This window comes from Thermobia domestica, chromosome 8, assembly GCF_964235325.1.
Source record: "Thermobia domestica chromosome 8, izTheDome1.hap1.1, whole genome shotgun sequence".
Classification (NCBI taxonomy): Eukaryota; Metazoa; Arthropoda; class Insecta; order Zygentoma; family Lepismatidae; genus Thermobia; species Thermobia domestica.
Window position 1 is genome coordinate 269,448,770 of NC_137461.1, and position 23,046 is coordinate 269,471,815.

Here is a 23,046-nt window from a genome sequence, read left to right on the forward strand (position 1 = left end):
AGGCATAAATAATAGATATTTCGTTTGTTGCAGACAATCCGTAACTTTGGGGAACGGGCTTCAGTCCGGAAGACCGCCCCTCTAACCTTCGCAAAACCGTCACTGCTGGTAATTAGTAATAATAACGATTTAAAAACAATAAGAAAGGAAGTCGCCCAACTCACAGTACACGCACTATTTCTACATTCACAGATGGAATGAAGAAAAGCTTTGTCAGAATGGTCGAATGCTGGTTGAATCCCAGACTTCCCGATAGAAGCGCAAAAGCTAATCACTCAGTCATGTTTGTTGTGCAGTTATATTTAGCTTAACTAAAATATATTCCGTAGTCCTTTTTTTTTTGGGGGGGGGGGAGTTCCGTAATTATATGTTGAATCCCTCTTGTTAAAAATTCAGAAAACTTGAGGATTGGGTAAACTGTGATGGTGGTTCTATAAAACTTAACTGTAGAATTTCAAGAATATACAGAACCAAAAGCTCTAGATGTGCAGTCTTTAAGTGTATCATATAAATCTAAGTATTTCTCTTATGTTTTATTTTAATTTTATTTTGTTTCAAAAAGAGGGTATGGAATATTTTGAAGTAAAAATACTACATACTATTTTGCTAGTTATTTGTGTATTCTTTTAAAAGAAGTGTTTACTTTTAGGGTTGGCTGGTTTACACCAACTTTTTTTTAATAACCGGTTTAAACCACAAAAATAAAAAGAATGAAAAATGCGAATCGTGTGAACTTCATGGTGACGTTTCCAGATATCAAACCACCTGCAATAGTTTTATTTCCCTTTCACCTTTTAATCAAGGCGTCCCATGTTCAATTCTCGGTCGAACCACAAACCTTTCATGTGTAACCCAAGTAGCGGTTCGGATGTCAGTTTAAGCGAAAGTCTTCTCCTTGATAACCTCGGTATTTCGTAAGGATGTTAAGCCTAAACACACGAAACAAACCAAATTGTATATTTCTGCATGCCTAAATGCCTGTTGTTTTATAAAGAAGCCAAGATTGCTTAAATATATTGATAGAAATTGGCAAAATTTATCGATTGCCTACGTAGCTTCCAACATTAGCTTGGATTGGAGTTTCAATGATATCTACGTACTAAATTTGTAATTTAACACCTCAGTTTTAGCGTACTGATTATGGTACGTTGACCTTTAAATTTTACATGCAAAACAATAAAAGGATTTTCCCGTTATTGTCTTACATTTCAAGTAATGATGGGATTTTCCCAATGGCTAGGGCGGGAGATTCTCAACTTAAGAAATTTACTGACCGGACTTCTTTAAGCTTATGGGAGTTCTTCAGGCATAACCCCGCTGTTGCATAATAACACCAAGGCGAAACAAACTTATTTCTGTGAATATGTAATATAAATACATAAAGCAAAAAATCTAAATCAAAAAAGCCTGGTTTAAACCAAAAAAGCCTGGTTTAAACATCCCCAAAAAACAGGTTTTTGGCATTTTCAAAAACAACCTTGGTTCTTGCCAACTCTGCTTACTTTTGTATATAGAAGGTTAAAAAATTCTTATTATATACATTGGTTAATCCTATGGAATTCATAATGTAAATATGTTGAAGAAAAATTGTTTGAAATATCTTTTCGAAATTCATAGTTTATTTTCGATGTTTTATATTATTATCAGCATCAACCACTAATTAAACGTTTTTTTGTGTTATAGAGAAGCGATACAAAGTCTGTTTTATCAATTTAAAGCAGTATTTTGAAAAAAGCCCAAAATTTCCCAAGCAAAAAAGCGAAGCAGAAAAAACCGAGTTTTTTTTCCAAAAAAGCCGGTTTTTTTCCGAGCCCTTGCATCTCTACTTTAGAAAGGCCTACGAGTCTATTAGGAGGAAAACATTGGATAACATACTTACTGAATTTGAAATATAGAAAAAGCAAGTAAGATATATTAAGATGTATTTAAATAAATCCCAAGTAAAGTTCGAGTAGGAAAATAATTGTAAACGAGCTTTCACGTCAAGAATGGCCTGAATCAAGGAAATATATCTCCACTATTATTTTCCTTTGTTCTGGAAAATCAAAGATAGTAACCAGGGCCTGGAGCTGAACGGACCTCACCAGGATACGGTGTATGCTGATGATGTAAATCTAACAGGAGATGATGATATGAGGACACTTGAAATGAACAGGTTTTATTAAACGCCTGTGGGGACAGGTTTGGAAGTAAATACTGCAAATTATGAAATAATACTGTAAATTATGGATACGTCAAAGTATCAAGTAATACTTGCAACAAAATGGATGCTTTCAAATATCTAGGATTATCATTAACAGACCAAAATCATATCCACAAAGTTAAATGTCGACTGAAAGCAAAAAATGTGTGTTATTATTCAGTCTAACAACTTCTGTCTTCGCGAATCCTTTCGAAAAATTTGAAGCCTACAATATATAAAACGATGATTATGCTTGTTCTATTGTACAGTTGCGAAACAGGGTCGTTTACTTTCAAAGAAGAACGCAGGCTGAAATTATTTGAACTAAAAATCCTAAGGCGAATATTCGGGCAAAAGACGGACAAGAATGGAGAATGGCGAAAACTTCATAACGGGGAACTGCATAACTTATACAGATTACCTAACAGGTGGGCAGGTTGTGTAGCTAGAATGGAAGAAAATAGAAACGCTTCCAAAATTGTAACTGGAAACTCAATGCGGAGATGGGAGGACAATATTAAGATGGCTCTTGTAGAAATAGAAATACAAAGTAGAAACTGGATCCAGTTGGTTAGGAACAGAAGTCAATGGAGCTTTTGTGAATGCGGTATTGAACTTCCGGGTGGTATGAACTCCATAGGCCATAGAGTTAGTTATGTTTATAAAAATGTTTCTAAAGCAGTTCTATACATGTACAGAACTATTAATTTAGCATGAATAGGTTCTTCTTTCCAAATACTTCAAGTTAAATGAATTGCAGACAGTTCTTCTACATATGCACAGAACTTTAAATTTAGCATGAACATAGGTTCCTGAAAGGATTAACAACAGTAATACCTTCTCCCAGTTAAATAAACGGCGGGTAATTCTTCTACCGTGCATAGAACAAGAACAGGTTCTCTCTAAAAGTACCTACAACCCTACTGAATACTCCTACGTAACTGAATGGCAGGCAATTCTTCTACAAATATACAGAACCCCAACAACCATACTAAATATTTCCACTTAATTAAATGGCAAGCAGTTCTTCTATACAACCACACAGAGCTTTATTTTACCACAAATAAGTTCTTAAAAGTACCAACAACCGTACTAAATACTATCTAATGAATTTCGATACTCAGTTAATCGGAGGCAGACAATTCTACACTGTATAGACCTTTACTTTTAGCACGTATAGGTTTTGCTATCATTAGCACCTTTAATTTTTGAATCCATGTGGGTTATACACGCGAGAATACGATAAACAAAATAAATAAAATCGGTGTTTGCTCAAGAAGTAATTACGAATGAGGCTTCTCTCTAATTACCACTGAGTTACAGTAGTCTTGGCAGATGTTCATTTCATGAAAAAATTATTGAAGAGAAAGAATATTCTCAGCTTACCTTTGGCGATCATATTCAGTTGATTTGTCTCCTCAGGAGTCAATTTCAAAATGGTGTTTAAAACAGGAACTAGTCGTGACTTTTCGTCGCCACCTTGTAAAGTAACAAACTACAAAGACAAGAAACACACAGAACTATTATTAACAATAATGAAGTTACTGAAATGTACTGTTTAAATTAATTAAACCATATCATAGACAGGTTGTCAAAGCCACATTTATGTACTAGAAATTCAATTAAAACTATCTTCTTCATGACATACACAGCGTGGGAAATTGATATTTTTATAAGCGTGAAAATAATATATAACATTAGAATAAAGTCTTAGAAGCCACCAGCTCTCTTCGCTAGTCTAGGGGCTAGTGCGTGCGCTCTCAGTATGCATGATTCTAGGTTCAGTTTCTGGTATGAGAGCGTTGAGCGCATTAGGGTAGTCTGCATTCTACCTTAAACCGCAGGTCCATGCATTAACTAAACTGCTTACAAACTCAAAACTGAAGGATTTGTTCCATTTTAACACCCATCTGTTCCAGTTTGGTATTTAATTGGTCCATTTTTAGCATATGTTTGTTCCATGTTGGTATTTAACACTTGCGTCATTTGTTTCATTCTAGCATCTGTCTGTTCCATGCTGGTATTTAACACTTGCGTCATTTGTTTCATTCTAGCATCTGTCTGTTTCATGCTGGTATTTAACACTTGCGTCATTTGTTTCATTCTAGCATCTGTCTGTTCCATGCTGGTATTTAATTGTCTTCTATTTTCGTTCAGAAGGAATAAATAGGAAACTTGCAATATACTGATTGAAATCTGTCAAATCTTACAAGTTATAGCACTGACTGAATATTTTTTTTTCTGAGCTTTCATGCATTGCTATTTTATTTGACAAGTTCTTTCATGTATTTAATACCATTAATCCATTTTCCTCGGAAATTCGTTCCCGTCTATCTGCAAACAGCCAGCAAGGCTCACACTAGACCATATCTAACTTGGGAGAATAACACAACCATGTATAACATTCTTACAAAATGTGGAATGCAGAAAAAACTAGTCAGATTAATTAAGATGTATTTAAATGAATCCCAACATAAAGTCCGAGTACAAAAATCCTTGCCCACGACCTTACACGTCGAGCATGATGTGTTGTTCCCATTATTTTTCAAGTTTGTTTTGGAGTGTGCTATAAGGAAAATCAAAGACATATATATATCACGTTTCAAAACATCCTGGCTTAGAAACTATAGTGCCTATCCCAAGCGGTTTAAGGAATTACACAGGAACTGATATACGCTCTATTTAAATATCCATGTTTCAGAATTCACCGGTACCAGCGAAACGAACGCACCATTAGTACTTAAAGGAATATCCCTATACTTCAACTTCCTTTTCACAGTTCCTTTCACCGTTAACGGAAGATGGTAAAACATGGATATTTCGATAGAGAACATACTAGTTCCTGTGTAATCCACTTGGGATAGGTCCTATAGTTTCTAAGTTAGGGAGTCTTGAAAAATGATTTTTCGAATTTTCAATGGATCATAACTCTGAAAGGAGGCATTTTTCGGGCCATGTTTACTAGAACTTTTTTCTTTCATTTCGTATAAGGAATCGCCTCCCAAAGTTTGTCGGTGGAGTTACCTACCACCCTGTATATATACAGTGTTACAAAAAATTATATCTAGGTCGGTAAACCCATTCCAAATATACTACTGATTCTTGGAGTTTGCTGAGACACTAGATTTGTTGTTGTAGTCAGCTATAGTACAGGGTGGCGCAGGAAAACAGGGAAATTTTAACTGACGTAAAATGCACTTATCACAGGAAAGAATACATTTAATGATTCAGATGCATGTAGAGAGTATACCACTAACAATGAGATTAGCTATGGCACTTACATATCACTTTACTTCTTGAGGACGATATCGCAAAGACTTGCCCAACTCGGCATACACTTTATGATACGAGTATGTTTCGGAAATTCGCTAGAATGCTCAGTTTATTACGTCTTGAGGAACGCCAGTCAGTCCTTCTTTAACTCTCAGTTTCAGTTCAACGATGTTTGCAGGACGTGTACTATGCTTTTGGCTTTCGAGATGTCCCCATAGATTCGCCACGGAGAGAAATCGCACACACTGAGTTCAGCGGGTCTCGGAGGCCACAAACTGTCACCGTTCTTATGAAATGCTTTCACAGCGAACACACGTTCCGCACAACTTTAATGCTTCGTTCTTGTATGGCGAAGTCTTCTCAATGTTTCCTTATATCATCCCAAACAAACGCTGACCATACAGTGTTGTTAATTCTCGATTCAAAAATTCCCCGTTTTCCTGAGCCACCTTGTATTTCAGTTATTTAATTTAGAATACATAAAAACCAGTATTAACCATTTTAAATTAATTCAATCAAAAGATAACTTTGTCCTCATTGTTGATTTTTCACCTACATTCTCAATAAAACCACTTATTTCTCAACAAAACAAAACTGATATAAGAAAATTAAAATAGACAAAAAAGAGATATTAACCATACCAAATTTCTAGTTTCACTATACTTATCTCACATCGGCACCTTACTCTATTACTATAGAAATTATTATATTGTTGAAAAACCCTGGCATCCAATTGTTATAAATAATATGACATTGTTTTAATTCAATAATAATATATTTTTTTAAATATAGCTGTAACTAGTTATTACTCATATATATATATATATATATATATATATATATATATATATATATATATATATACGAGGGTCACTACGAAAGTTTTGAGATGTGAAATAACTTACATACTTAAAATCAATTTAACACTTACATTTTCTCAAAGAATTCACCATTACACTGCACACACTTTTGCATTCTCGAAAACCACTTTTGAAAGCAGTGTCGCCAGTCTTTTTCTTCAAGTATTGAAAGTTCATTCTCGTAAGCCAATACAGTTTCTTCAGGGCTGCAAAATCTCTTCTCACGCATGCGATCTTTGATCCTGGGGAACAGAAAAAAATCACACGGGGCCAGGTCAGGGCTATACGGCGGATGAGTCATAAATTTGACCTCCGTAGATTCTAAAAACTGAATTGTGATGTTGGTCGTGTGTGCGGACGCGTTGTCATGATGAAACAGGAACCCACGCAATTCAGTTCTTGGACGCCATTCCCGAAGCTTCTGGAACACTTTTGTAAGGCAAACAGTGGTGTATCACTGAGCGGTAACAGTCCTTTGTTCTTCAAGTGGAACAGTTGCAACATGGCCAGATTTGGAGAAGAAAGTAGCGACCATCTTCTTCCCCACACTTCGCGGTTGCTTCACTTTCGTGGGTGGATTTTCGTCTGGAAAGATCCAAACTGTAGACTGGCGTTTATTTTCAGGGTCAAATTGATAGTTCCAAGTCTCATTACCAGTAACAATGTCAGGGACGCATCGAAAATTGCCTCCATCGTATCTTGCAATCATTTCTTCACACCATTCCACACGCATGCGCTTCTGCTGTTCAGTCAAAATGTGAGGGACCCAACGAGATAAAACCTTCCTGAGCCAAAGATGATCATGAAGAATTTTTGTTACTGCTGGCGATCCAATGTTCACTGTAGATTCAATGTCCTTGAAAGTTGTTCGAGGATTTTCTCAAATCATTTGTTCCACAGCGGCAGTGTTTTCATTTGACACAGCTGTTGCCGGACGTCCAGCTCTCTCTTCATCTTTAAGCGATGTTCGGCCTCTTCTGAATTCACCAAACGACCGAAAAATTGTAGCACGGGAAGGAGCAAGGCCCCCAAATGCCCCCTGCAAACGGTCAATGCTTTGTGTCTCGTTCAAACCACTTTTGAAATCTTAAAGTATCATTGCCCGAAAATGTTCCCTTTTGAGCTCCATTCTAGACAGCCGAATACTGCTCACATCAACAAACAAGTGAAGGCGATACGGCCACGCCGATAAGCGAGGCGAGTTGAAACTTGCTTCGCTTCTTTGCTCTGGATACCACTACCGAACTCAATTGTTGGAATTCAAATACTGTGCCACAACAGTGCGTATCTCAAAACTTTCGTAGTGACCCTCGTATATACACTCATATGCGAATATTATCTTTCAATTTCACCTAACGTGCGATAACCTTTGTTATAACCCAATACAAAATTGTGCAAAATCATACAATTATACACCTACATAGAAACTAATAATATTTTGAATACCAGAAAATTTAGTTTTGACTTCTTCTTGTTCACCTCAACCATAGGTTGGTGGGCAACATGCAAATCTTAAAACTTTTCTCTCCTTTGGAAGAGCTGTTTTATACTTTGATAAGGTCACTTCTTCGTAACTGTATCTAGATATTCTATCCCTGGCCTTCCTCTTCCTGGTTTTCCTTCTGTCTTCTCTCAATCAACACGGTGATCCAATCGGAGTGCCAAATAAGATGGCCAAGCATGATGTTTCATCTTTTTCCTATTTTCTTCATGATCTGTCATCATTCATTAGCTTCCTTTAGTATGTCTTCACTCCTTTTCCTTTCGGTCCATTATATACTCAGCATTCTGCGCCAACACCACATTTCAAATGCTTCCAGCTCAGATATTTCAGCTTTTCTCAATGTTTACGTCTCTGATCCGTAAAGCACCACACTCCATACCAGAGTCTTAATAAACCGTTTACGAACGTTCAACGACACATTTCTTGATGTTAGCAGTCCTCTTTTCCTATTGAACGCTTGTTTAGCTTGTACTATTCTGGAACTTACATCTTTTTCACTTCTTCCGTCCGAGGATATTAGACTTCCTAAATAGGGAAACGTCTTAACGTCTTCGATTTTCTCTCCATCTAGCCATACGTTTGCTCCTTCCTGTCCTGTTCTTGTGCACTTTTTATCACTTTCGTTTTCTTCTTATTTCTTCATTTTGCATGTTTTTTCGAGTTGGTCGTTCAAGTTTGAAAGTGCTTCCTGCAAATTCTTTTCGTTCTCCGCTATCAACGCTATGTCATCAGCAAATCTTATTGTGCTGAAAACCAAGCCATTTACTTTTACGCCTTTCTCGTTTTTCTCAAAGAATTTTTTCACAGCCTCTTCTATATAGATGTTGAACAGGAGAGGTGAAAGTCCACATCCTTCCCTTACTCCTTTACTTATTCTTGCTTCCTTCATAATTAGCTTAACATAATAAATTTCATGGTGTAAAAATTTCATATGACTGTTACACGCGGTGCAAAATAATCAGTAGACCTACTGTGCATCGAATAGCAAAAAATCGGTTAGCCAGAAGGAAAAAAAAGTTATTTCGTATAATCCTTTAACAATTACGGTACTTACTTTAAGTACAACATTCTTCAAGTATTCGAAGTTTTGTGCATGCTGTTCTCTCTCCTCGTTCCTCTGCTGCCGTCGGATTTCCTCCTTCAAAACCTCATTCAACTGAGAGAGTCGAGCGACATCAGATTCTGCTTCACTCAGAAGACTAGTCAAATGACGATTGCGACACTCAGCAATACTAAGGCGGCTGTTCAGTCTTTCCATCTCAGCTGTCGATGCATCACTTTCTACAGCTGCAAATAAACGAAAAAATAAAATAAAAGGGGCTTATATAATTTGGAACAGAAACACACTGGAAGTGCTTAATAGACAGCTTTCAGATCTCGAATGTTCGTCGAAGGAGTAGAAAGGGGATACACGTAAAAGTACAGTACAGGCAGAGAGATACAGTTGTGTTCACTATTTAATATTGAAAATGGTTGACAGTGAAACATGACCGATTCCCCTCACCCAAGTACTTTTCTTTACTTCTCCCATCTTTATACTGTGTTCATGAACTTCCTGAGGCTTGAGAGCTATATCTCCGCTTAGTGCCTTCATGTTTGTGTTGTGAAGTAGAATGAAATCGGCCTTTGTTTAAATGGCAAATATCCTATTTTAACAATGACCAACTCAATTATTTAAGTCGATATACGTGTACAACGTACTAATGGAATAAACACAAAAATAAGGTAGCTTGATAATTAGTAGGGATTTGATGAATATAGCTTCAAAAGACAAAAAACAGGACTAGTCACTGATATTTACTTAATTAAATAATTTTTCGATATTCATTTTGCTGTTTATATGACGACTCTGAGAACTAAGTAAAAATACTGTAAGGTTCCATTCCCGCACACATGATAAGCTCACGTCTTTACTACAAACACATAGTTTTACGCTCATAAACAACAGTAAGTGTCTTAGGAAGAACACACCTCCAGGTTCAAGAAGACGCCTATAAGATGCTGACGTCAGGAGGAAATTATCAGTTGACAGCTAGCTGATCACTCATCTGTCAACATCATCTTCTGGGGCCGCCATAGGCTATGGAGAATTCCCTTAAAAACACTCTTCTGAAGCTACTATGAGCAAAGAAGGTATCCTTTAATCACATTTTTCCGGGGGCTGCTATGAGCTACGGAGAATTCCTTTAATTGTCTCTCAGGCTGCTATAAGCAAAGGAGTTATTCACGATACTTGTGTAAGGCCATTAGGAGCTAAAGACAACTGAACTTTTATTCCGAGGCCACTTGTGTATGCCGAGGACTTTATTGAACTCTGGAAACACTTAGAGATCTACAAGAAATTTGTAGAAACTGTTATAATACTTTATTTTTTATAATGAAAGGTGAAGGGTTTAAATCTCGGAATTATTATTTCAAGACTTTACCTAGCAAAATATTGCAATAATTAATATTTGGAGTTTTTGTTCCCGTAACTAGGAAAGAATGGTGAAATGTTAAATCCAGCAGACGGCGTTCACTTTGTTCGTTGGCCTACCCATATTTCTTGTGTAAATTACTGAACTTGATGGTGGGAGATTCTTTCCGTGTGCTTAGCCTACTAAAAATGTCTATCCGGACTAGAACTCTACACATCCTGTAAGTGTTTTCCATGAAAATCCTGTAAGTGCAATGCACCTCCCAAACCATTTTGCATTATTATCCTTATCCAACTGCAATGCTCAATATCAGAGAACAGATTTCATTTTTGTATTAATTATAAACTAAGACAATTGAAGGCACAAAATAGAGAATATTTCATTTTCTGGGACAGAAAATAATGGCTTTTTAACCCTCTTTCTGTGTGCGGTGTTACGCGTAAACCCTTGGTGTACGTAGGGTTAAGTTTGAGTATTCTGAATATTCTGCAAGAATGTGCCAAATACTTAGTGGGACAACATGATCTTTACAATACGGACAATTAGAATTAGCGCCACGCATAAATACCAATGTGTGACATGAGAGTGTCCGATACGCAAGCGTGTCAGGATCACTTCATCTCGACGGTTGGTACGCGACGACGTTTGCCAATTGGCCAAAATAGATTTTACTGGGTGAAATTTATCTTCGTTAGCCTGGATCAAATTAGCTTGGCACCGGGAGCGTATCCGTTGGAGAAAACAACTACAAGGATCAGAGTACGGAAGGGAGTGCTCCAGTGCAACCCCTGGTAATGCGATGTTTTCAGTTGCTGACACAGCCTTGTTGCTGTAACTGATGGTATTTCACAAAAATGTTTTCCACTAGGATGTGTTTAGTAAAGACATTCTACAGGCTTATAATAACACTTTGAAGAGTCAGTGCAGATAAATACGTACCGTAGCGAAACCTGAAGTGCATGACCAAGGAAAAGCTTAACTGTTGTTAATTCAGAAGTTAATACTGAACACGGGCAATGCAGACTAAATTCCGAACTACAGATGGTGATCAGAAAAATGGAAACATCTGAACGAAATTGCAATTTACCAGATTAATATGGTGTCGGGCCACCTTTTGCCTTCAGAACAGCCTTGATGCGACGTGGGATGGAGGCATAGAGGTCGTGAATGGTAGCAAGTGGAATTTTACACCATTCCTCGTGCAGGGCATCGGTCAGTTCTGTGAGAGAGGATGGAGGTGGAAATCGTCGCCGGAGTCGTGTTTCCAAGACGGACCACAGATGTTCAATTATGTTGAAATCTGGGGATTGGGCGGGCCAGGGGAGGTGTTGAACTTCATCCCGATGTTCCTCAAACCACGCTGCAAAATCGCCAGCTGTGTGAATGGGTGCATTATCATCCCTGGAAGATGGCGTAATTGTTCGGGAACAACATCCGAACCATAGGATGCAAGTGGTCTCCTAAAATTGCGACATAATCGTTGGCAGTGATTCGTCCGCTAAGTGTGACTACAGGACCCAACGAAAACCATGATATTGCGGCCCATAGCATCACCGAGCCGCCGCCATGTTTCACAGTTGGGCGGAGACACTGCAGATCATAAGCTTCTTTGGGCGTTCTTCACACATAAACACGGCCCGTGGTTGGGAATAGGGTGAAGGATGACTCATCCGACCATATCACACGTTTCCAGTCCTCAACGGTCCAAGTTGCATGGTCGCGGCACCATTTGCGGCGTGCGAAAGCGTTATGGTTCCTGATGAGCGGTTTGGCCCATGCAACACAACCCCGTAAGTTCATGTCATGTAATTCGCGGCGGACTGTGATTGTCGAAACAGGGTGGGGGAGGTGCTGATTGAGTTCCTCCGTCACTTGCTCCGCAGTGGCACGACGGTTCTGCGTGACAATGCGCTTTAATACCCGGCGTGACCTGTCACTCATGATTTTCTTCCGCCCACTGTTCCGCTTCCCCGATGTGGTTTTCCCGTGTGTTGTGTAGGCCGTCATCACCTTCGACACTGTCCCACGCGACACCTAACACAGTAGTCACTGCCGTCACACTCACTCCAAATAACCGAGCACCAACAATTTGCCCTCTTTGAAAATCTGAGAGGTCTCCCATTTTACACTACCTCCGTCTGCTGCAGCCACTGGACACTGCTGTTTCACTGCGCCTGACGTAGTATGGAGACCGACCTAACACACCACCACCAGCGGTCCGGCGCTGCGGGCGCCATGACACCACTGCCAACCCATACATCTGACGTGTTGCCAACTACAGGTATTTTCATTTTTCTGATCACCATCTGTATCTTCGTATGTGACGAAGACATAGCCAACAGAATTACTACTTTTCGAACCGTCAGTATAATCTAAATTAAAATCCGGTACTCTTCTAGCAACGCTACAAATTCTTGCTGATATTCCTCGGTATCTGAGTGCTGTTTAGTATAATAACACCCGAAGGTCGAGCTTTGATGGAGTCAACTGTCAACTGATGGAAGAGAACACACACATAGCAAACAACGGACAGCCACCCTTAATAAGCGGTGAGGTTATTACACAGGATAAATTTTATGATTAAAAAAATATCTGATTTTCACGAAAACTGTAAGAATTTACACTCACCTCTACCATTTTATTCATATCAATGATGCCTATCGACTGGTATATAGAAGATTGTTTGCTGTATATCCGACCATTTTCGATTCGGTGCTGCCACCTTGCGTATCAAACTGAAACTATGGAGTTGCTGGCGGGAGCAGTGTTGTGTCTGACCTTGCAGGTGCGTGAGTGTTATCAAATGGCGTCGAAAATCAACTGGTACTGGAAGGATTACGTAATGGCCCTTTTTCATGCTAAGTTTTCGTACGTACACATTATGAAACAGTGTCGAGAGAATGGGTGACTACTACTGCAAAGCTATTGTGACTCGTTATACACAACCGGCTCTCCTTTGCGAAACGTCCACCCACGGAAACCATTAGGAGAAGGGCTGCAAGCAAAGTGACATCCACAGTACTAAGGAAGACCCATCGATTGGTGTCAAGAAAATCTCCGGACGCAATGTGATATAGACCACAGATTCCACCTCGCACCGTCATCTGTGAACAAAATAATTCATAAGCATGTCAAGTTGAAGTGTGTACGGAAGCCCCGTGTACATCACCTGCTACCGCATCATATTGTCCAAGGCAAAACAAATCCCAGGAAACTATATGAAAAGTATCTGGCGAGTTCCAAATGAAAGAAAGTTGTCACAATGGATGAATCATACGCCCATTTCACTGCTGGTAGTCACATTCGGGCAATCACATACAGTAACATTGAGACGGCAAGGCCGCAGCAACAGGGAAATTTTCTCTTGTGGTTTTATGGTTGATACGGGATTCGGAAAGTTGATAATAAGCAAGATGAGCAAAAACGTGCAGGTGAATGCAAGATACTTTCAAGAATCTATCTGACATCTATCTATAGGAGAGACATCCCACAATTGTATGGAATGGTGATGATCCATATGGACAAAGATTCGAGTCGTACCGCCAGAACATCACTACGTTTTTATCAGGAAATGGCAGGGAAATTAGGAATTCCTGTCATTCCGTTTGATGACATTTCTGTGAAAAGCCCAGACATCAGTCCAGTGGATTTTTGCGCATTTCGACTGTTGAAACTACGTGTTTAACATCGCCGCCCGCGAATCCTTCATGGTCTATGGAAAGCTCGCAGGAAGGAGTGGGATAGAATAGAACACCATTGGTGGTGGTGGCACGGTATCTCTTAAGATGAATACCCGTAAAAAGTGATCGGATATAAAGCGAATAACCTTCTGTATGTCTCGTCTTCGGATATCCTCCCTCCCCTCCCCCGTCAAATATACTAATAGTATTGTAGAAATTGTTACTCTTATTAGTTTCTAAGATAATAGAAAAAAGAAAGAAGAAAAACACGTGCTTACCAGTTTCCTCAGGCACGGACGGTGATGCGAGCAACTGATCTAGAGGCACAAAATCTTTAGGCCTTCCTGTAACATTGGTTGAATATGGACTGGCAGATTCCACACTTTCCGAGCCCTTCAAAAATAAATTAAGTATTAATGAATTCAAATTTACTACACTTTGTTACTTTAAATATATCATACACATCATGTTTCAAAACTAAAGTACAGTCAAACTGTATCCAATCAAACATATTAAAACAAAGGTCTTAATAAAATAGGTACCAAAAATCAACGTCACTAACAGAAGAGGAAAATGGAGCAAAGTCATTTTCTGGAGCAATGTAACTCGAAGAATATATCAAGATATGTTCACGAAAATTTTATACTTGTGTGATTTTATTATACATATATAACACCATTTTATTTAAGTGGTACCGTATCGGAATTGGTACACAAAATCAGAGAAATTCAATGTAAAATTCGATCGCGAACTGCAGTACATCAGACATCTATGATGACAATTTGTTTCATTAGGAATATGGACGAGAGGATTAGGATGATAAATATGGAGGAAGATCAAAAGGCTATGGGAACAGCTTAAAGGGAATGGTTACGGTGACGAGGACAGGAAAAAGAGTAGGAAGAGAAGGAAGAAAAGCGAGAGAGAAGAGGAAGAGAAGAAAGAGGGCAAGAAGAAAGGATGGCACGGCATTGAAAGTGCAGGGGTGATCACAGAGAAGATCAGAAGCATTCTAAGGAGAGAAGGTATTAAGACTTACAGGAAAGGCGGAATGAAGATACTGGATATCATTAGAAAAAAGAAGATGAGAGCGTCAGCGGATTCGTGTAAAAGGGGGGTTATATATGAAGTGCTGTGTGGGATGTGCGATATGGTGTTTGTAGGGGAAACCAAGAGGAGGATGCAAGAACGTTTAAAGCAACATAAAGATGATGTCAGATTGAAGAGAGACACTAATGCTATTTTCAAGCACGTCAGTGAAACCGGCCATGAAGTGAACTGGGAAGGAGCAACGGTAGTGGAGTATAAGTGGAGACAACTGGTTAGGAAGTGGAAAGAAGCTAAGAGGATGAAAGAGGTAGCTGATAAAGCTATGAAATGGAATAGTGGTTATAGTATTAATGAAGAGTGGGAGGACGTTTTGAAAAGGAAGAACGGAGAAAGAAGGGGGGTAAAATATAAGGACACTATAATGTTTATCTGATTTATGTATTCTTTATATATATATATATATATATATATATATATATATATATATATATATATATATATATATATATATATATATATATATATATATATATATCTTTATTTATTTATTTTGTTATTTACTTATTTTTATGTTTTTATTATTTACTTATGGTTTTCTGCATTTTGTTTATGCTTTTAAAAGGTCACAAGCTTTATAATTTTTTGAATTTGTTTAGCTCTTTATTTCAAGCAGGTGTTTCCAATGTCTTGTTTTCACGAATTTTATTGTTAGAAAGCTGTTTCCGGCTATTATCAGTTCATAGTTGTTTGTTATGTTGTGACTCATCAATTTTTGTCAGGTGATAGGCAGTTACACTCGCCCCCCCGGGGGGGAGGGGGAGGTAGTGCTATTAAATGAAAAGTGAACTTTTAATTAGTAGTGATTCCTGTTTGGTGGAAAGAACTAATGATCTCCTTTCTTTATTGTATATAATTTTATTTCTGATTTCAGTTGTAGTGTGTGGTCTGGAGAGTGTAGTCTCAGGAAGAAGTACTATATTTCCGAAACCGTTACTTTTCTAGTTTAATTTTTATAATAAATATTCTAGCCAGCCTTGTAAGAAAGCTGTGTTTTTTCTTTATCCAAGATGGACACAAGGCCATATTGTCATAATAACAATTTGTTGCTATTTTTGTACTAGAACACCTTCACTACATTTCCTCCATGACACAATGATTATTTTTCGATCTTACAGGTCAGTTGAAGGTCAGTAATGAATATCTTCTCGAAACCAGTTTCTTTTTTCTGTTAGGTTCTCATGAACACAACCTACTACGCACTACAAACCATATTAGTGGAGACTGGCCATAGAACTGCCAAAATACATCATGTCCCTTTCGACATGGTATTTCATCTGTAAAGAAAGCACTGTCAATAAACTTTAAAAAGTGCATGACTGAACCGGAACTTGAACCCGGAATTTTTGGTGTACCGTGCCTATGCGCTAACCACTACGTTACCTAGTCCGCTCCCGGAAAAACCACTCACTCTCTCAGTCTTTGATGCTCTTCCACTCAGATTATGTGGTTTATACTACAACCTAGCTGTTGCGCTTGGACAAATCCAGTGTCTATGTTAAGAACATTGCTAACGGTTGTGTTATCATTATATTAATGAAAAGACCGATTTAAATGTATGTTTATGCACCAAAAACTCTGTAGGTACGAATTCAATAATACACAATGAGTGAAATACTGTATGACTGGATTTAGACTCAAACCTGGGATTGGGATATTCGGCGTATGATGCCGATGCGTTAACCGGTTCGAGTCCCGGTCCAGTGATGCACTTTTTCGTTTTCTGTTAATTATTTATATCTACAGAGGATTTGGTGTGTAAAAATAGGTTTAAATCGGTTGTTTCCTTCCTTTCATTAAGATACTGTACTGAATGTTCGAATTACTGAAGGTATTTTCGAAAAAGGCTCAGAGCGGAAATATTACTCGATAAAACTTTATCGTAAAGTTAAACGACGTTTGACTTTATCTTTCAAAGTGCAGGGAAGATCCATTCCTCAATAGAAAGAAGAGCGAATTTGTTAGGAATGAGTAATAGTTTCGCACAGAATTTTTAATCATACAATTAACTCTCCATGATTGTTTCACTCATTAAAAGTTTTCTAGAGTTTTCTATCAGAAAGTAATTTCAAGTTCAACTTGTTATCGTTCTGTGTGTTGGTAGCAGGTCACTGACATAGGAGAGTCATTTTGTGGGGAATGGATTTTCTGTTTATAGCACTGTATTTGTGGAGTGTACTTTCTGTGCTAAATACTGAGAGGTAAGAATAATTTCTGTTCATTATACGAAGGGGTTATTAAAATGCAATGAAAAAAAATTGTGTCCGTATTTGAGAGCGTCCGTAATATGGCAAGTTTTGCTCGTAGTAATACAAATAGTTATGCCGGGACAAAAAAAAAAAAAAAAAAAAGTTTGTTTGTATTATGGAGATGTTTCATATACATAATTCTTGGATTCATATACCTAATTCATGGATTTTCATTTGTAGAACACAAAAATTGTGAAGAAACTGAAATTGAACTTATCTTAGTTGATGTTGATTTTGAATTTAACGTCCCTTTCGGCAGCGAGGCTATATGAGTCGAGACCTACTGATTAACGTGGAGTCCGAACCACATGAGTTTCCACCGAGAATCAAACCCGGGTCTCCCACGACAAAGGCGCGTACGCTAATCGGTTAGCCATGAAGGAGCTCTGAACTTATCCCAGCATGAAAAAAGACAAGTCCAGGTCGATTTCATAATCTTTACAAATTTAATGTTTAGTTCTACGACTGACTAAAAAATGAATTACAACTACCAGGAAATTCATTTGAATATTTACCTAAAGGAAGGACAACCAATTTAAAACAATAATAAACCAATCAACTGTGCATCGTACTTTTTCATGAAGCAGAGTTTGTTTGTGTACTTGTTTGAAAAAGTGAGTTTGTGTATCCTCACATATGAGTATGGACCTAGTATAGCAACTTTTCAAAGTCGTCGAAAAACGTGTCAGCGTACATTGAAACGCCTGATTAAAACAGGGTTTTTCAACCTGGGGGGGGGGGGGGGCGTAAAAGGGTTTCATGGGGTTGCGAAGGTAAGCGGAAGAGATAAATATAATTAGAATCTAATACTGGGAAATATTTTTGAATATTATTTTGAATTTTGTTCTAATAGGCAAATTTTTATTTCTATACAAGCTGTTTAAAACTACAAAAAATAGGTCTACTAAACATTTTCAACAGGTACAGAGTTGTTTAAAAATCAATTTAAATGAAAGAGGTACGATATGAAACTAATGAGAACTACACATTGAAATACCAGAAAAATGCAAATACAACAAAACCTGCATATTGAAATACAATTAAAATTGAAAGCTAATGAGCTACCTGAGCATGGTGTGATTTCACTAGTGCGGCAACGTCTGGTTCAATCTTCGTGACGAACATTATCAAGCCATTTAAAATACTTAATAACTTCTTTAACAACTGTCCAAGTTTTTTTTTAACCAAAATTAAAAATCACTTTATTTTTTTATCATATGACCCAAAATTAAGGGAGTTATGAAGTTTTAAAATTTTCAAACGGCCTTCATTCTGAAACAGTATGACAGATCGGATTCGATATTTGTAATATGAATGAACTGACCAAATTTAGTTTTAAGCCATTCGCTTTTAGGGAAGTTACTGTATCCACTATTACAAGAAATGGATTCTACTATTATAGAAATAGGTGCATATCCTGAGATCTTCGCAATAGGTATATTAAAAATCCCATACAAGCTTTATTACAAACCAGAAATTAAAAGGGAGTCGCTGGCAAGAGGATCTGATAAAATGGGGTCGTGAAAGGAATTAGGTTGAGAACCACTGGATTAAAACACAATTACTTCATCATATTTATATTTCAGGTAAAGCTCTTCATATTTCAGATAAAACACTTTACTTGTAGAGACAATAATAATTAAATAAATAAAGTGGTGGAAAGCGTACTGAAGACCTTTAAACCATTTTATATATATATATATATATATATATATATATATATATATATATATATATAAATATAATTGAATGAGTCTTACCTCTCCTTCTTCCCTCTCTAGCAGTGTTATTTCTAGCTTTTCTTCTGAAGGTGATTTCACAGGAATGAATCCAGTCCACGTGGTTTCAGATGTGGTTTTGCCAATCTCAGTCCGTTGCATTGGTTCTTCCAAGTCTGCTTTTCTCGGAATGGAATGTTTAAATTTTGCTTCTTGCAATTCTTGTTTCAACAACGAGATTTCGTTTTTATACTGCTCCTTCATTTCATCCATTTGGGTCTGAAATAATAAATAAATAAATTGGTAATATTTTATTGCAGTGTTTCTCACATTGTGGTCCATGTATCACAAGTGGTTCTTGAGATGTGCCCTTATAGTTTCCTTGTATTGAATATTAGTAGATAAAAAAAGACAAATTAAAGGGTACAGGCCACCGAAGTAAACTTTCTCGCTCTCACTTCTTAAATTGAATCTTGCTATAATTACGGAAAAGCTTATTTACGAAATACGAACAAAATTATTTATTTATAATAGTCATCTACAGAGACAAACTCCATTTACAGAGGAACATAGGTATAGTCATATAATTACATATGATATATATATATATATATATATATTGAAAGAAAGAAAAAAAGATTATACAATAGATGTAAAGAAGGAAAAATACACGTTAACCGCTTAACTTAAAACCACGAATTATTACGTTTTTCCCCCTAAATTTATGATCACGAATATATTCGTGCAAAGAAAAAAAATCTGAATATAAATTTAAACGGCGATTCCTTACGTTCGCCATACGCAGCTGAGTATATGGGTGTCCGCTAGATGTGAGTGAGATCAAGGGTCCCGATTTCTCTGTAGATTTGAGGGGGGGGGGGGAGGCACTCAGACGCAGAAGTTGTATATATGAGGATGTTAAGACAAATTGCATTCAAATTATGTCAAATATTGTATATTCATAAATACACTAGGGGGGCCCATATGAGCCTTGAAGGAGCCCAGGTCCCCCGGCCCCCCAGGATCGGCGGCCTTGGGTAAGATTCATTTAACTATTTTCGGCTAATATATTGCATTGGAGGCCAATGGTTATTGACGAAATAACGGAACTCAAATAGCATATCTACATTGTACTGAGAAATCATTTGTCTCTTATTTCTCTTTGATTTTTTTTTTTTTTTTTTTTTTTGGAGGGGAGGCAAAAAGAATACAAAAATTCGTAGTAGATTGAATGGAATATCTACTTATCCTGTACTCATTTTCCCCACTGTTTCGTTTTCTCAAGATGTTAGTGTAATTTGGTAATGTTTATTGTGAAACGTATATATTCGGAATTTTAATATTTCTTGCGGGAAAATTTAAATCTTAATTTTGATCAGCTTGTAGTTCAAATAAATTGAATTAACTGAATAAAACATTGTAAAAGATTCGTTGCCGCTTCATGTCGCAACTGTTCAAAAAAGTAAGACCAACAATAAGATACATCTGCTTTTATTACGAACGAATATACTCGTGGTTTTATAATCGGTGATTTTCATGTGCCTAAAGTTTAGACAGTTTTAGTAATGTTTGCATTCACGTACCTCTACCTTCAACGTACAAAAAACGACTTTTGCGAAGAAAATTATAAGTTAAGCGGTTAAATAATAAAAACAAAATTAAAATATTAGTAGTAAAAATAATGAAAAAATGAGAAATATGAAAACTGACCTCTCTAGTATAGGTTCAAACTTGTAGAGATAACACTTCTTACTTAATGTCTCTTCAAAACATTATTTTTGAGAATACGCAAATATACAGAGATAGAATAATAGAAGCCAAGATCCAGAACGATGAAACTAACTGATTGAAATTTTTGCAAGCTCTAACTATGAATGACTCCTGGTGGCTTGTAATGTGAGATCTCGTTATGTTAAATACTAAATTCTTACATGCAATGATCGTCTTGATATATTAAAATTAATATATTGGAATAAATTACAATTATCTGTCACTGAGTTTACTGTTTTGTACAAATACATTTGTTGAATAAGAAAATGTCTACTGTAAAGCGAGTACATAGTCAAAACCACGGCGGCAAATTGTGAGGGGCGGCAAATTAAAAAAGGTAAAACTATTGAAAATACATATTTCATCAATGACTCAATAAAATAAGCGAAAGTCATTTTTTAATGGCCATGACTACAATAATATTGTAGCAGATTAGTCATAGCAAATACTGTCATAAGTCAGTTGGTTATTATAGTGGTTTGATCAATTGTTGGTAGATCTGCTGAAAAGGCTGGTCAGATATAGGAATTAAAATGAGTACTTTAAAATGAGGAATTAAAATTACATAAAATGAGTAATAAGAAATAAGAACAGTAATAACTAATAATAGTAATAATTATAATTTAGTAGCAAACGTAAAAGTGATATTTTAAGAACTGGATCCAGGAGAAAGGAAGTTTCGGAGAGAGATGTGATTGGTGTGGTTAGGGGCGGCAATTTCGCAAGGACCCATGGGCGCAAAACATGGAAATCCGGCTCTGTGCATAGTAGGCGTTTCCGGGAATGTGTATCGAAGAAAACACTCCAAGAGAAAACTACCTCTTCTAAATATTTTCATGAGAAATTATTCATGTAATATTGTACAATTGTAACAGAAATATTTATTTATAAAATATAAACAAAATTATGTAAGTCAACAACTCTTCACTCATCATACGAAAACCCGTTAGCTGTTTTTCTCTGTTGTATGTCACTGCAATATCAAATTACCGTAATCTCTGGTGACGACATGTCAAACTAATATTTTTGTTTTGAAATAAATAAATAATCACGGTTTATTATGTATTCCGTATTGGATAGTTTTCACCTATTATGAATTATTATAAACACCGTCTCTTTAATTATGACAATTCAATATATCTAAGGGCGATCATCTTCCGAAATTCATAGGAAGCCACAGTTGTTTCAAAATTATCATTGACATAATGTATAAGTGTTATCAACTTGGACTAGTGAATAATAGTTAAGAATTAGATGGCTCATATTACATATTTCAAATCTACATATTAAATGAAGACTTATAACACCATATTTATTATTGAATATTACGAACTATACTATAGATGGGGGCCGCGGTGGCTCAGTGGTAGAGCGTTCACCTCTGGTGCTTGGGGTCCCGGGTTCGATCCCAGCCCCCGCCAAGTGGACTTTGTGGTGGACAAATACCGCCTGCGTGGGTTTCCTCGGGGTTCTCCCGTTTCCTCCCACTTTATTCATTCCACCATTTCATTCATTACTCATCATCAGCGTCTCCTTTAGCCTAACCGGCATAACCGTGGGACGTAAAACTCAAAGATTTCATTTCATTTTATACTATAGATGCTATAGTATCACAAACAATTTATGATATCGATAAACGAAGTTTGGTTTCGTTTTGATATGAACGAAACTGGTATACGAGGGGGCAGTCAAAAAGTTTCTGGAATTTCGTAGTAACTATTTATTACCATAATATAGATAGATACTCAGTTAATCGCCTTCAAAATAAGCTCTTTGAGAACACACACGCTTTTTCCACCGCTCCTACCATTGCTGGAAAGAACGCTGAGAGTCCTGTTTAGGAAGTTCAGCCATCGCGTTGATTTGAATGTCTTTTACGGTGGCAAATAATAATAATAAAAAAAAACTCACAAAAATGAACATTCTTCTCCTCTACCAGCCTCCCTAATAACCGGATTTAGCACCAGCGGATTTCTTGCTTTTCCTCAAGATCAAAAATTGCCTCAAATGTAAACATTTTGCCACCGTAGACGACATTCAAACCAACGCGACGATTGAACTTCGGAACATACCCAAAAAGGACTTTCAGGTTCTTTCCAGCAATGCCAGAAGCAGTGGAATAAGTGTGCGTGTTCTCAAGGAACCTATTTTAAACGCGATTAAGTGAAGGTGTACGTACATCGTGGTAATAAATAGTTACTACGAAATTTTGGAAACTTTTCGATTGCCCCTCGTATTTATGTAAGCAGTTCTTTTTCAAGATGAAGTCCTTTGAAAACAATAAAC

The 23,046-nt window shown here is 37.1% G+C and overlaps 1 protein-coding gene across 1 annotated transcript in view; it reads right to left on the minus strand.

Annotated features, from left to right (window-relative positions):
* The window catches only part of LOC145693619 (uncharacterized), a 127,869-nt gene that overhangs the window by 23,716 nt on the left and 81,107 nt on the right, over positions 1-23,046 (minus strand). The window contains exons 15-18 of the mRNA XM_081769774.1: positions 19,033-19,269; positions 14,195-14,309; positions 8,874-9,106; positions 3,569-3,677 (exon numbers count right to left, since the gene is read on the minus strand). Coding sequence (XP_081625900.1) covers positions 3,569-3,677; positions 8,874-9,106; positions 14,195-14,309; positions 19,033-19,269 — 694 coding nt within the window. The remainder of the gene's footprint in view (positions 1-3,568; positions 3,678-8,873; positions 9,107-14,194; positions 14,310-19,032; positions 19,270-23,046) is intronic.